The 16,953-nt window shown below is 39.9% G+C and overlaps 1 protein-coding gene across 1 annotated transcript in view; it reads left to right on the plus strand.

Annotated features, from left to right (window-relative positions):
• LOC147706586 (uncharacterized) overlaps positions 1–16,953 on the plus strand; it is a 487,499-nt gene that overhangs the window by 366,545 nt on the left and 104,001 nt on the right. Inside the window, exon 11 of the mRNA XM_086929635.1 lies at positions 10,575–11,196. Coding sequence (XP_086785761.1) covers positions 10,575–11,196 — 622 coding nt within the window. The remainder of the gene's footprint in view (positions 1–10,574; positions 11,197–16,953) is intronic.

Genomic DNA, 16,953 nt, shown 5'->3' on the forward strand with positions numbered 1-16,953 from the left:
GTGTAAATCCAGTAAAAGCATTCAACAATCGTTTCTAACAGACGTTAGTATGTAGGGGCCAAATCAACCAGCTTAATGGAACCATAATCGATATGTTATGGGAACCATTCTGCACCATGGAATTTAGGTTATAAGGAGTATAATTTGTGTATTGCAGCCAAGTTTCATATGCAGCCAACGAGGGAATTGAGGGGGAATTTAAATTTGTGGCTGTTGCCAAACCATGAAATGTAGTCTGTTGAACAGATTGATTAAGAAAGATCAATTGACACGGTATCAAATGCGGATGCAAGGATTCAGTAACCTGTACATGCCAATCTTTTGTTCCCCAGATAGACTTTAATTCCACCTGGTCCTTCCAGAAATCATAACCTTTTATTGCCAAATCGGCTATGAATTTGGAAGAATAAATCAACTTAGTTTGAGTCAGCATGAACTTCTTGCGGGCCGGTGCATTCAATTTGTAAAAGTAAGACCTAGGATCAGACAGATTGTAGCCTGAAAAAATAGACAAACTTATTTTTCTAGCTTTAGGAACTTCCCTGAAATGGTGCTGGACAATGCTCCCATTGGGTATAATTAACATGACTTCTAATAGTGTTTGATTTATGTTAAAAATTATGACTATAATAGTGATAACAGGAAAAATCTGCGTAATTTAAATTAAAATCCTCAGTTTCGAAAACAGTATAATATCTATGATCTGAAAACAGTGAATGAAAAGCATTAACATCCCTGTCATCAGAATGCATTCCGGGTGTGATAACCCTACCCAGGAACACCCGAAAGACGTATGGCATCTTAATGGTCTCGGTTGGACCATAAATTTCATAAGCTACCTTGACCCAGACAATGCCATCAACAATGGGAAAAACAGAAATGTTAAAGTGAGTTCCATCTCGTTTCATTATATGCGATGAAGCGTGAGGGCCAAGAACTCCATCCACCAAATGGACAGCAGAGCGTTCAGGTAAATAATGGGCATTTATCAAAAGGAAAAAGACAGTCACAAAGTCAATCCACATAAAGAGAAAAACTATTGTAAATGCCATCCAAACGCAAATCCAAGGAGGCACCAGGTACACTTTCAAATCCAAGAAAAGAAAATGCTAATTCTGCTTGGGGGATCCTCCACCATCGAAATCAAAGAAGATGAAAAAGAAGGTCAGGAAAATCTATCAATGTCCATATAATAACCACTCAAACCTAGATGGAACATAGGGGGTTGATCAGGATTGAACGATGACTGTGGTGCAACATCAGGAACAGACCATGGGAGCTCCAGCAGCAGGCAGGCATAATCTGGGTGAGCAGCAGCCGAAGTTGAGGATACTACTGGCAACATATCAATAGCTGTTTTCACATGCCATACTTGTTGTCTAGTGAACAGAGGCAAAACTACTGTACCAGTACCCTTTAAACCAAGGACCGGAACTGGTGCACGGTAAGAGGGACCAAATTAATTTTTGTTCTCTATCTTATCCCGGATCACTGACATAATATAGACTACAAAAATATAGGCCTTTAAAATATCGACTACAAAATATCGACTACAAAAATATCGAAGTCCTATCTACAAGCAGGTAAGTACAAAACTATCGAATCAAAAATATCGTTTAAAAATATGTACTTTGTAAAAATATCAAATTTATTAAAATTAATGTAAAATTAAAAAAATATTAAAAATAAATAACTAAAATATACTTAAAAATACTTAAATAACCTTAAAATAATTAAATAATTAATTAAAGTTATAAAAAAAAAATACAATTTTATTTGTTTAAACATATATATATATTAACATGATATTATTAAAAAATATACAATATTATTACCGTAGCATAGCAAGAGTGTTAAAATTACTATTCCCACTCCAATGAGTGCAACAGTAGGGAAAGCGTTGGATAGCGTAGCAGTAAAAATTACTATTCCGACTCCAAAGAGTTCAACAGTAGGGAAAGCGTTGGATAGCGTAGGGGTAAAAATTACTATTCCCACTCCAAAGAGCGCAACAGTAGCGAAAGCGTTGGATAGCGTAGGGATAAAAATTACTATTCCCACTCCAGTGAGTGCAACAGTAGGGAAAGCGTTGGATAGCTATGGGGTACAAATTACTATACCCACTCCAGTGAGTGCAACAGTAGGGAAAGCGTTGGATAGCGTAGGGGTAAAAATTACTATTCCCTCTCCAAAGAGTGCAACAGTAGGGAAAGCATTGGATAGCGTAGGGGTACAAATTACTATTCCTAATCCAGTGAGTGCAACAGTAGGAAAAGCGTTGGATAGCGTAGGGGTGAAAATTACTATTCCCACTCCAGTAGGTGCAACAGTAGGGAAAGCGTTGGCTAGCGTAGGGGTAAAAATTACTATTCCAACTTCAAAGAGTGCAACAGTAGGGAAAGAGTTGGATAGCGTAGGGGTAAAAATTACTATTCCCACTCCAAAGAGTGCAACAGTAGGGAAAGCGTTGGATAGTGTAGGGGTTAAAATTACTATTCCCATTCCCAAGAGTGCAACAGTAGGGAAAGCGTTAGATAGCGTAGGGGTAAAAATTACTATTCCCACTCCAGAGGGTGCAACAGTAAGGAAAGCGTTGGATAGCGTAGGGGTAAAAATTACTATTCCAACTCCAAAGAGTGCAACAGTAGGGAAAGCGTTGGATAGCGTAGGGGTTAAAATTACTATTCCCACTCAAAAGAGTGCAACAGTTGGGAAAGCATTGGATAGCGTAGAGGTTAAAATTACTATTCCCACTCCAAAGAGTGCAACAGTAGGGAAAGCGTTGGATAGCGTAGGGGTAAAAATTACTATTCATAATCCAGTGAGTGCAACAGTAGGGAAAGCGTTGGATAGCGTAGGGGTAAAAATTACTATTCCCACTCCAGTGGGTGCAACAGTAGGGAAAGCGTTGGATAGCGTAGGGGTAAAAATTACTATTCCAACTCCAAAGAGTGCAACAGTAGGGAAATCATTGGATAGCGTAGGGGTAAAAATTACTATTCCCACTCCAAAGAGTGCAACAGTAGGGAAAGCGTTGGATAGCGTAGGGGTTAAAATTACTATTCCCATTCCCAAGAGTGCAAATGTAGGGAAAGCGTTGGATAGCGTAGGGGTAAACATTACTATTCCCACTCCAGTGGGTGCAACAGTAGGGAAAGCGTTGGATAGCGTAGGGGTAAAAATTACTATTCCCACTCCAGTGGGTGCAACAGTAGGGAAAGCGTTGGATAGCGTAGGGGTAAACATTACTATTCCAACTCCAAAGAGTGCAACAGTAGGGAAAGTGTTGGATAGCGTAGGGGTTAAAATTACTATTCCTACTCCAAAGAGTGCAACAGTTGGGAAAGCATTGGAAAGCGTAGGGGTTAAAATTACTATTCCCACTCCAAAGAGTGCAACAGTAGGGAAAGCGTTGGATAGCAAAGGGGTAAAAATTACTATTCCCACTCCAGAGAGTGCAACAGTCGAGAAAGCGTTGGATAGCGTAGGGGTAAAAACTACTATTCCCACTCCAGTGAGTGCAACAGTAGGGAAAGCGTTGGATAGCGTAGGGGTAAAAATTACTATTTCCACTCCAAAGAGTGCAACAGTAGGGAAAGCGTTGGATAGCGTAGGGGTAAAAATTACTATTCATAATCCAGTGAGTGCAACAGTAGGAAAAGCGTTGGATAGCGTAGGGGTAAACATTACTATTCCCACTCCAGTGGGTGCAACAGTAGGGAAAGCGTTGGATAGCGTAGGGGTAAAAATTACTATTCCAACTCCAAAGAGTGCAACAGTAGGGAAAGAGTTGGATAGCGTAGGGGTAAAAATTACTATTCCCACTCCAAAGAGTGCAACAGTAGGGAAAGCGTTGGATAGCGTAGAGGTAATAATTACTATTCCAACTCCAAAGAGTGCAACAGTAGGGAAATCGTTGGATAGCGTAGGGGTAAAAATTACTATTCCCACTCCAAAGAGTGCAACAGTAGGGAAAGCGTTGGATAGCGTAGGGGTTAAAATTACTATTCCCATTCCCAAGAGTGCAACAGTAGGGAAAGCGTTGGATAGCGTAGGGGTAAACATTACTATTCCCACTCCAGTGGGTGCAACAGTAGGGAAAGCGTTGGATAGCGTAGGGGTAAAAATTATTATTCCCACTCCAGTGGGTGCAACAGTAGGGAAAGCGTTGGATAGCGTAGGGGTAAACATTACTATTCCAACTCCAAAGAGTGCAACAGTAGGGAAAGCGTTGGATAGCGTAGGGGTTAAAATTACTATTCCATCTCCAAAGAGTGCAACAGTTGGGAAAGCATTGGAAAGCGTAGGGGTTAAAATTACTATTCCCACTCCAAAGAGTGCAACAGTAGGGAAAGCGTTGGATAGCGAAGGGGTAAAAATTACTATTCCCACTCCAAAGAGTGCAACAGTAGGGAAAGCGTTCGATAGCGTAGGGGTAAAAATTACTATTCCCACTCCAAAGAGTGCAACAGTAGGGAAAGCGTTGGATAGCGTAGGGGTTAAAATTACTATTCCCATTCCCAAGAGTGCAACTGTAGGGAAAGCGTTGGATAGCGTAGGGGTAAACATTACTATTCCCACTCCAGTGGGTGCAACAGTAGGGAAAGCGTTGGATAGCGTAGGGGTAAAAATTACTATTCCCACTCCAGTGGGTGCAACAGTAGGGAAAGCGTTGGATAGCGTAGGGGTAAACATTGCTATCCCAACTCCAAAGAGTGCAACAGTAGGGAAAGCGTTGGATAGCGTAGGGGTTAAAATTACTATTCCCACTCCAAAGAGTGCAACAGTTGAGAAAGCATTGGAAAGCGTAGGGGTTAAAATTACTATTCCCACTCCAAAGAGTGCAACAGTAGGGAAAGCGTTTGATAGCGAAGGGGTAAAAATTACTATTCCCATTCCAGAGAGTGCAACAGTAGGGAAAGTAAATACTTCATATATTATTTAAAAAATATAAATCAATATCTATAAAAAATTATTAAAAGTAATTACCAATTTAATATAATATTATAATTAATCAATAAAATTTACAAAATAAAATTAATTATTACAATTAGTTACCTAATAATACAAATTAATTACAAATTAGCAATTAAATAATTAATAATTAAAAAATAATTAACAATTAATTCAAATTAAATACAATTAACTAAATTGAAATATTTAATTAATTATAAATAAATTACTTCCCACCCTATTCCCCTATAAACCCACAACCCACTACAGAAAATAAGTTAGTAAAATTAACATAATTAGCAATTAATCAATGAAATAAAATTAATTGACTATTACAATTTAATTAATTACCCATACAAAAGTAATTAAAAATTAATTCTAAATAAATACCAATAAATAATTTTACATATTTAAATAATTATAAATAAATTACTTCCCACCCAATTCCCCTATAAACCCACAACCCGCTACAGAAAATAAATTAGTAAAATTAACATAATTAGCAATTAATCAATTTAATTAAAATTAATTGCCAATTAAAATTTAATTAATTACCAGATATAAATTAATTAACAATTAATTAAAAATGAATACCAATAAATAAATTTACATATTTAATTAATTATAATTAAATTACTTCCCACCCTATTCCCCTATAAACCCACAACCTGCTACAAAATTAAATTACGCAAAAATTAAAAAAACAAAATTCATCAATTAAAATAAATTATAATATAAATACACACTTTTCACACATATCATAACATAAAAAACACTATTAAAAATTCTATATTATGAAAAATGCGATAATTTTAATAACCTATATTATATACTTCGATATTTTAACTTTCTATATTTTTAACATTCGATATTACATTACTTACCTTAAAAACGATATTTTTGATGTCTATATTCTGTCCATTCAATATTTTGTCCATTCTATATTTTAAACTCAATATTATGTCCATTCGATATTTTTTACTCGATATTTTGACTGTTTACCCTTATCCCGGATCAGATCACCCACTTTTGGAAGCCAGCCTGTGACAGGAATCGGCACTCCAGTGTCGGCGGATAAAGGCAACTGAGCACTTGCAAGAGTATCTTGTGACTTTTGTAGATCCTGTAACACAGTACAATGGTTTTCTCTGTCAAACGTTGCTGCAACCGCCGCAACCTCTAGACCATCAAAGTCAGGCACAAACATTTTAATGCCAAAGAGCATTTCGTATGGGGTAAACACACCTAGAGGTCTTCCTGGGAGATTATTCAGTGCACATTGGACACCATACAAGTGATGCAGCCAACCTCAACCAGTACCTAAAACTCTAGCTGTCAAAGACTGCTTTAAATCACGTTTCATCTGCTCCACTATGGAATTGCCCTCGGGCCTGTATGGAGACGAATATTGCAGCAGTACCCCCAACAACATCATTGCGTCCTTGTAATCCTTAGAGGTGAATGCTGGACGTTGATCCGAATGGAACGTGCCACATGCAACTGTTCGGACAAAGACACGCAAGTCTCGTATGACATTTCGAGCGTCAGCACTATGTTATGGCCAAACGCAAAGGAATCTTGTGCACAAATCCACTGCACATAAGATGTATTTATAAGCAGTGTCTGATGACAAATAGCCGCAGTGATCAAGATATATACAACCAAACAGGTGGCTTGATATGTATAGCTGCGTATGCGGTGGGCATGTGACAATCAATGGTTTTATTTGTTGATAAATGTCACAAGACAGAACTTAATTGCAAGTCTGTTGGTCCAAGACATGCCACCAGTAAGGCTGCTGCAAGAGGGACACTTTTTCAGAAACTCCAGCATGTGCATGAAGCCATGCCCTCATGTACTGCTATGATCAACAGAAGTCTGCGGTCCTCATTAGAAATCAGCCGAACCCAACAAACGGTATTGCAGCTATTGGAACTTGTTCCAGGGACAAAAGATACGAATATTTGGACGGAAACCCTTGAGGGAACTTCGTCCCATCCTTAGCAACCGTTACGGTGGCAAGAATGTCATTATGAATTTTTGTCATGGACCTTGTAATTGCTGCTACTGAACATGTGACAACTGCAGATTTGGCTGCTTCATCAGCTAAGGAATTGCCCAAAGCATGTGCTCCTACACACTGATGGCCAAGAGTATGTATAAGATGTGTCAGTGGCAGGCTTTCCTTGAGAGCCGCCACTTTAACCAAAAGCGTTTTATGCTTAATTTTGCTACCTTTCGTGTTGCGAAAATCATTCCATGACCAGAAGATCAAATTGTCATTGTATGATTGCGCACAATAAAAGGAATCACACACTATAAGAATGGGGATTGTTGGATCTGCAAACTCCAGAGCCAACACCAAAGCACGCAGCTCAGCCAATTGAGCTGTACAGTCACCTAAAGACTGTGTATGTACCACAGAAGATTGGAACTCACGTCAACCATAGCACCTGCGACTATTGCGCATGTGGCTGAATAGGCATGCTTTGAGCCTACGGCGAGCTGAGCAGACCTGTCGGTGTAAATTATACACTCGTACCTTTCAAGAGGTAGCATTGACGATGAAGGTTCATGAACCTGTACGTACTGCAAGAACTCTCGTGTCTGCAATGATAAGTCAAACATAAATGTGTCGCCATTTCAAAAGCTGGCATAGGCAAAACCATAAGAATGTGTTTACCTGGTGCAAGAGAACGTTCCTTTAGAATCCTCCTCCGTTCCGTGGTAAGGATTTTTTCAGTTGGAGAAAAACGCATCTCGGCTGGAGTTTACAAGTGTGATTTATAGGCAATGGGGAACGTATCCCCTTAATTGAATGTCAAGTACGTGAAACCCACTGTACCTGGAACGATTCGTATGACTAAGTTTGTAGTATTGTCACGCGTTAACAGAAAATTTGCGGCAACCATATTTTCTTGCAACGATCAAAGAATCACTGTATGTTCTGGAAGTCAGCTAGCAGAACTAAATGTTGGTTGTATCAAAGCATAGATCGGTTTTATATGCTGGCCATGATTCGGTATATGAGTACGCCCAATATTCAAGAAACCCAGCAAAGATTGTAAGTTTTCCAATGTAGAAGGAGGCTGCAATTGAGCACATTTCTCTAGGAAATGAGGGGCCAAGCCCCTACCTTCATTATTGAGTTCATAACCCCCAAAAAATACTGTCAAACAGGCAATATTAACATCTACACAGATCTACTAGACAATAACCCACATGAGCCAAGACAGACCAGGAGGGAGGGTGGGGGGAGGGAGGGAGGGAGTTATATGTTATTGAAATGTTAAGACACACTAAATCTACTCAATCCAGATGATTCTCATGTATTCTGGATAGACATATTAACTGATGCAGGATTGGAAAGCCGAAGTATAACATGGACATCTAAACTTAAATTATGTAAATGATGTAATGTAGTAATTTGTACATGAGTGGGACAAGAAAATGAAAAATACCATATGTACCTCATGTGTCACCATGCGATCTTTTATTTGGTACTCAATACTGTGTGTTTAAAAAACAAAAACAGGCAATGTGCAATTTAGCAAATTTTTATTTGTACCCTAGATCGGAAAAAGACATTATGATGTAATCAACACAGACCAGATGTGGAATCGACTCATCATCCGTTAAATATATGTCCTCCATATATGAGAAATCATATGGGTCTATATTTGTAACAGTGAGACCACACACGCTACAAAAGCCCCTGGACTGTTTTTATACCCCATAGGCAAGCGTGTAAATCATTTTTGGCTGCTGATTCCAGTGAATGCCACCCAGTCACGGCTCTCTGGAACCAGAATGTGACTGTAAATCGATTGGAAATTTCTAGGGTCATCTTATATCTTTTGCTTATTATGTTATTGACCAAAGCAGAGCTGTTCGTGTTTTGTACTGCAAATGTGCGCACATGATTATTTCTGTAATCTAATACTAAATGATAGGAGTCATCCAGTTTCACTATCAGGAAAAGAGGATTATTTATTGCTGAAACAGAGGGTTCAATCACATCCTGATACTTCAATTGTTTTAGTTTTTTGATAACTGCAGCTTTGGCTAGCGTTTGATGGGATATTGAGTTTGTGGCTGTGGCATAGAATGTAAAGGTATCTAATGCACCGGAGAAAATCTGTCCCAGCCGACTCGATTATGATATGTAGCCGGCGCCAAAGCAAGGCACTCATTCTGACTTTTGATTCCTTTTTGCCTCTTCCGAGATGTCACAGGTAAAGCTTGGTAAAATCACATCCTCCCCTGTGAAAATTTTAACTAACAAAATGTCATAAGAAGAAGTCAGGCGTTCCCAAAAGCTCGCCTTCACTTGCCGCCTCAATTTGTAGGGTGACTTCATATAATCTACTGTTACAAAATGATCAGTTGCTGTTGCCTTCAAACAAGGACGCAGTGCCTCCCCCACTATGATAACTTCAATCACACTGTCTAGGTGGGCGGCTGAGGAATATGGCGGCCGGCTAGAAGGTCCGGTTGGGAGCTCCGACGTTCATTTCCATAACTAAAGCAAAATTTAACCTAGCCTAATTAAAGATCCTCTTCTAATGGAGCTACAGTAGCATAATAGCGGACTGCAGTGACTCTCTGAACATCTCAGCAATTGAACATACAGATAAAAAGAAAATTATAAACTGAGGGAGCTACTCACGCGTGTGGTCGGTGTATGCTCGGCGTCGACGTCTGCGGACTTGGGACATCGGAAGATCTAGTAGTGCTGGAGTAAGGGATGAGAGACCGCAATTCATCGGATCTTGAAGGTATTGGTGCAAGAGACAGATTTGCTGAGTTTCCATACAGATGGGCAGCAGCTTCGGGTGCACGGCGTGACTGTCTGAAAGTGCACGGCAGAGTGAGTTTCCTCTTCCGGGGGAAGAGCGGCAGCGGCGGGGACGAGTGCTCTCACCCATCTCGGCAGTGGATCAAACAGGATTGTTTCCGGGGCAAGTTGGGCAGCGTCAGTAGGCGGAGAAACAAGGTGTCTCAGAAGGAAAGCACAAACCTGGCCAGCTTTCACTGTCTCATACCGGGAATAAGGCGTGTTGAGCCGTGGCTTCAAAGCAACGCGAAGACTTTTGGTGACCGAGTGAGGTCTGACTCAAGCTTCTACTGCTTCTACTGCAACCCCATGAACCAGGTACGAGGGAAGGAAAAAAGTCAGGGGGGTATTGCTCTCGACCTAATTGAAGGGTGCAAGGGGGGGTAAGCAAGGGGGTGCTTTGAACATTGAGGTTAAAGAAGGTCCAAAGGAAGATCCAAAAGGTGCAGGTTGTGAAAGTGAGTGAGGATTAGAGGCGCTAGATTTCTTTTCAAAGAAGATAAGAAATAAGGGGGAAGAAAAGGACCAAAAGGGAAGCCAAAAGGGAAGCCAAGAACTTGAAGAAGGAAATAAGATATAATCGAGCTATTGCCTTAGGAACAGGCAGTTTCCTAAACAAAGTTTTTCTCAGCCGACTAAACAAGTGACTCTGCCACAACAAGCAAAAAGAAAAAAGAGGGTCTCTTTTAACCAAGAACGGCAACCCCAACCCAGGGCTGATAAAGTGAAGGCCATACCTGATCACAAAATCAAAATTACACCCTCGCTGAGGTCTTTTTTTAAGGTGCAACAACCCTCGCGAACATCCGAAAGAAGCTCTCTTACCCTAGTATCCCATTCCGAAGAGCAACTTGAGTATCAATTCGACAAAATCTCGAGAATGAGCACAGAAACAACTAGTAACATAAGCTCACAAAATGAAAACTCAGTGGCTCCAGAAACTCAAATGCAGTTAACCTCAAATGAGCCGGGTACAAGCACTTCTAGCTGTCCTCCGTCTCAATCCTATATCGAACAAACGGGAAAAATCATGGAAAGCCTCATGGAGAAAGTTTTGGAAGAAATAAGAGAGAAATTCATGGTATCTGAGTCCTACCAGGCCAAGATTCAAGAAGTCTGTGAGACTCTAGATCAAAAATTGAACGCACTAGGGGACAGAGTTTCAGCGGTGGAGTTAGAGGTGGTGTCCCTTAATAAAAAAGTAGAATCTAACCAGAAGGAGATCAGGAAATTAAGGGACTCGGACAGAGCCACTAAAGAAAAACTAGAAACACTTGAAAATCAAGCGAGAAAGAACAACCTAAGGATTTTGAATGTGCCTGAGAACCTGGAAGAACAAGATATAAAGAAATTTACCATCTTCTTGCTTGAGGAGTTTTTCCCCTGGACCAAAGACACAAATCTGAGTGAGGACATTCAAAGGGTACATCGAGACCCTTTTAGAAAGAGCAGAGACAGGAAGATGCCAAGAAAAATCCTAATAAACTTTAAAACATACACATTGAAAGAAAGAATTTTAAGTGAAGGTTTAAAAAGCAGTTCACTAAAGAAAGACAATTGGACCTTCAGAATCCGCTCAGACATGTCAAAAGCCACCCAGGACAGACAATGGGAGCTAGGGCAATATTTGGCAGAATTAAAAACCTTAGGAGCTACGGTTCAGATGAGATTCCCCGCTGCACTGAGAATCATGTGGCAGAACAAAATGCATAACATTAGAGAGCCAATCGAAGTGGAAAATTTCATACAGCAAATAAAGGGAACAGTTACGGACCACACCATAAATTTATGATAGGGAGTACAACAAATAGATGAACTATAGAGCTCAAAAGGGCGAACAATACCGCCCAAAAGAAAGAAAGGAGGCTTCCTCTGGGAGGGCACAAATGAACACAAAAAAACACAAAACCAAATAAAAAAGTCACCGTGGGTGGGGAGCAAATTGGGGAAAAAACTGAAAAAATGTATCCTCAGGAATAAAGTAAGAAGGAGTGCAAGGGAACGACAAGAAAAAATGGAACTGGAACTAAATAATCAGCACAAAAGAAAAAACCATGGCTAAAGTAACGAAAGAGGTTAAAATTTTATCATGGAACGTAAATGGACTCAGAACACCAAGCAGACGTAGGAGGATCTTTGAATACTTAAAATCTGCAGCTAACGAAGTAATCATTCTCCAAGAGACTCATCTCCTAAAGGCTGAATGGGAACAAATAATAAACTCTCTAAACTGGGTGGATACCTATGTCTGTACCAACCAAAATTGTAACGTTAAGGGTATTGCAATACTTTTCAAAAAATCGCTCAATGTAAAAGTCGTATATAAGGTAGTGGACAATAAGGGCAGATGGGCCTTAGCAAAAGTAAAAATATATGACAATAACTTTATCATAGCAGGATATTATGGTCCAAATACTGATGATCCAAACCCCCTACAAAATGTATACACAGAACTTATATCAGCAACTGACCCAATATTATTGGGAGGCGATTTCAATATTATTTTGGATCCTATACAAGATAGATCCCCACCAGGATGAATATCCAACTTACCTAAAATGAGGGAATGGTTATACATTTAAAAAAATGACCTAGAGCTGATTGACATGTGGAGGGAGAAAGGAAATAAGGAACATCCCTTTACTCTCCACAATAAAAAATTAGGACACAAGTCCAGAATAGACTATTTTTTGATCAGTAAAAATCTGCTCAATAACATCAAAACCCTTGACCATTTACCAGAACATCTTTCCGACAACTCGGCATTACAATTAACCTTACAATCAACAATTATAAAATCTCAACCGAGATGGACAGTAGATCGTACTCTATTTCTGGACCCAAAAATAAGAGAAGAATTGAGCATAACCTCAGTCAATTTCTTTGAAGACAATAGAGTTGGCACCTCAGATCAAATATCTTGGGACGCATACAAAGCAGTCATTAGAGGTAAATTCATACGTTTGGGTGCCCACAGAACAAAACTTGTCAAACAAGAGATCAGAGACAAGGAAGACTCTATAAGCCAACTGGATGGATAGATCAGCGCAGAACACAACTCAGAAAAAAGAAATACATTAGAGATGGAGAGAAAAGAATTAAAAGAAAAACTGGCAGATTACCTAGAAGATAGAGTGAAAATGAAGTGGGAGGCCAGTAAACTAGCAAATCATGAGTATGGTGAGGGCTGTGGGAAACTATTGGCCTGGAAAACTAAAATGGATCAAACCAGAAACAAAATAGGAATTTGAACATTTCTTCTCCAAACTGTATGAAGAAGATTCCTCCTCCTCTTTGGATCGAATAGGAAAATATCTTGATTCCCTAAATTTACCGAAGTTGTCCCAAACAGAAAGCGAAGAGCTAAATACAGAAATAACAACGGAAGAAGAAAAACGGCCTTGAAAGCCCTGAAAAAAGGAAAAGCAGCTGGTCTGGACGCTCTGCCAAATGAACTTTACTCAGCTTTGAGGGAAACTGTAGCCCCCCCATTAACGAGGTTATTAAACAAAATATACAGGGAAAAGGGTAAAACCCCAGACTCTTGGAACAACGCCATAATTAGCATTATTTTAAAACCGGGAAAAAATCCCACAGTTTGTGAGTCATACAGGCCCATATCCCTACTAAATTGTGACTACAAAATCTTCACACAAATAATAGCAGGGAGATTGGCCCTGGTAATGCCAAAGCTGATACACCCGGATCAAAAAGGTTTTATAAAAGGGAGGCAAATATCAGAAATCACACATGAACTCTTTGCAGCGGTAGATATAGCAACTAGTGAAAAAATCCCCCTAACGATAGTAACCTTTGATGCCGCCAAAGCTTTTGACCGGGTCAACTGGTCTTTTCTAAACGGAGTCATTAACAAATATAACCTTGGTCAAAATTTTAGCCACCTGATAACCGAGACCTACAGAAATCCAAGAGCGAAGATCCTAATTAATGGGAACCTTACAAACAACATAGCGATACAAAGGGGAACGAGGCAAGGGTGCCCCCAGTCCCCCCTGCTATTCAACATGTACATTGAACCACTGGCAGACATAATCAGAAACAACGATTTAATTATCTGCTTTAAATATCAGGAGTGGGTTAAAAAAGTAGCGTTGTATGCAGACGATCTCCCCAATTTCTCCAAATATTGACAAACAAAACTGATCATTTCCTGTTTAAATTCGGACACCCCAAATTCTTTAAAAAGATAAAATTAAAGGTACTGAGAAACGCAGCTAAACTCTGGTATCAAATGAGAAGCACCCTAAATATCCCTTATTACAGCTCTTTGACCCCCATCTGGGATTCCCCAGGCACTCCTGAATGCTTAAAAGATACCCTAGCATCCCCATTAAGAATGGCAGGAATTGACAAATGGGGCCAAATGATGACCGAGAACTCTTTAGAATCCTGGGAGCATTTTACAGAAATCACTAACGGGACTCTGTCAAAATTTAAATACTATCAACTTACAAGTTGGGTAGGTGCTTTGTTGGAGAAAAAACAGGAAATATAGAAATAGAGAAAGAGATTATCAAAATCTCCCCAATAAAGAAAGAAGTCTCAAAATGGTACTAGGCTCTAATTGCTGCAGGAGAAGATAATGTCTCAATATCGGACTCAATATGGAGTAAAGATATTGTAGAACCGAAACTTCAAAATCTATGGCAAAAATCATGTGAAAAATGCTGGTCTATCATCAAACCGGCGCGTTAAAAAGATAAATCAAATATTTACACTGCACAGGGCATACTGGACACCCAAAAGACTGTCAAAATTCAAAGGAGCAAGTATAAAGTCCTGCCCTAAGTGCGGGTTTGAAGAAGCGGATGATCTACATATGTTCCAAGGCTGCCCGCGACTGGAACTTTTCTGGCAGGAAGTAGGTAATATGCTATGTCGGATATTGGGAAATCGCTTAAAAGTAAGTACAACACTAATTATTTTTGGGATATGTACCAAGTTTAATCTTAGTGATGAATGGTTGTCTAAAAAACAAGAAAATCTGCTATTTGTTTTGATACTCCTCGCAACAAGGGAAATATGCCTAAATTGGGTTAAACCAGTCCCTCCTCTATATGAGGATTGGCTAAACTCTATAATTACGATAAATAAACTAGACAGGAAAGGAAAACCCTCCAAAAAATTTAACTTCTGGGAGATTTGGGAAAATTACTATACTAGTAACGTGTAAGGTAATGAAGGAACTTGACAAAGAACCAATATATCCGATGATTAAAGCGATGACAATAATTCAGACGGGAATAATTCCCGCCGAGTGACCAAGATGGCCAGCTCTCACCCAACCGCTAAGAATTATTGAATATGGTAAAGGATATAGGAGGATACAATGCGACAGATCCACCAAAGGGATACTCTTTGTGGCCGGCACAGCAGGGAAAATAAAAAGAGTGGAGGAATAAAAAGTGGAAGTCTTAAAGTTCCCCTATGCACTCCTTATACGATCATGCGCAAAATGAGGATAACAAAACCCCCCCCCCAAAAAAAAAACACACTGTCTAGGAGAGTCACATCTCCAATCGAAGAGCAGGGTTCTCTCCCTCTGAGGCATATTTTGCCATCAAAGCTGCAACTTTCTTCTTCTGAAACGGTGCACGACCCGAAGGTTGTCCCTCCGTTTTCTGTTTAACTTCAAATTGTCAAGGCTGATCTTTCGTGGTTGACTGGATTTGCCTTGTCTTCAATCCTGACGGTCCCCTCCGAATTGCTGGATTCGAGAATTCCTGAAAGGAACGAGGAGAACAGGGATCAGGAACTTGAAATTGTTACAGGGTCTTTAGTTTAGTGCGGTCACGCAAATCACATTAATGCTCAGAAGTTTCAGGGGTTGGTAAACCAGGACGAGAATCCTGCTTCTGTTGTTGCTGCTTACTCTTACTCCAATTGTTTTTAGGAAAGAATGGTCACCCCTCCTTTTCAGGTTGGGCTTTTGTTTGTTGCTGAATTTGAGTAAAAGGTTTAACTCCCAAATTATTACGGGCCTTCGCTTTATATACCTTAGCTATAATTTCTGGCAATTCCCGTGGCTTATCCAAATCAGAAACCACCTCTATACACTTCCTCACCTGCAAGCTCACTTCCTCCCCTTTTAGATTCACTAGGATCATATCAGAAATGACGGGGAATGGCCCCACCAGTCTCATACCCAACTCCAGCACGGCTTTTGCACCTTGTTCATCTTGAACTTTCTTTACTTTCGCAGGAAGTACTGTCATGGAGGGGTACCAAAGCATAGGAAATACACTCACAAATGGAGAAACAAATGATTTGACATCCCAGAACACAACACTCCCGGATCTCTCAGGAGACCGGTAACAAGACACCCCTTTCCCTCACTTCTCTTGTATTTGTCCACAACAAGATCTGACAGAGTCACTGAATTAGTTTATCATATTTATTTCAACTAACGTGCTCTAAAATGCAGTATACGTGACACTACTAGCATAATAATGCATAATACAAATATTGTCAGCATAGCAGCAAGTCCATACATTATGAAGGGAGATGTCATCTTACAAAGACTTTGGAAACGGGACTACAGTGCTCAAGCTCCCTCCCCGTGGACTGAATATGAAGTATTATATATTAGAAGGTCTCTGGGCTTTGTCAGCAGACACCATACCTTTAGGACATAGATCGTATTTCTACATCACAAGTGCGTATTACTCTGCTCCCTGGAAAGGTCCCTCTCCAAGTGTGTCTGTGTTTAACATGCAGTACCGTAATATCAAAATACATGTGTTCCGCAAACAGCAGCTGCAGGGTATGTTTTGTCTATGTGCTAGGGCTTGACCAGAGCAGAATAACAAGGGACATTGTTGATTGACCTTGCTTACAATGTTCAGACTAAACTCCAGCAAAATAAGCGGAGAACGATCGCAGCAGACAGTTTTCATGTGAAAGGTGTAAATAGACTTGCATAAGAGAAAGCGTCTAATAATTTGCGCAAAAGCATCATCATGGCTCCCAGGCTCATGCTAATTTAAAGATATTAACAGTGCCCCTAGCAACCATGTGACAGTTCTTGAACCAAGAAACAACACGTTGTTTTTCAAGGTTCTGCCATATTTTTTGAACACATTCAACACTTTAACCAAACATTCATTATGTTCCCGAACAGATTTGCCAAAGATCAGCACATC

This window comes from Lissotriton vulgaris, chromosome 7, assembly GCF_964263255.1.
Source record: "Lissotriton vulgaris chromosome 7, aLisVul1.2, whole genome shotgun sequence".
NCBI classification, from domain to species: Eukaryota; Metazoa; Chordata; class Amphibia; order Caudata; family Salamandridae; genus Lissotriton; species Lissotriton vulgaris.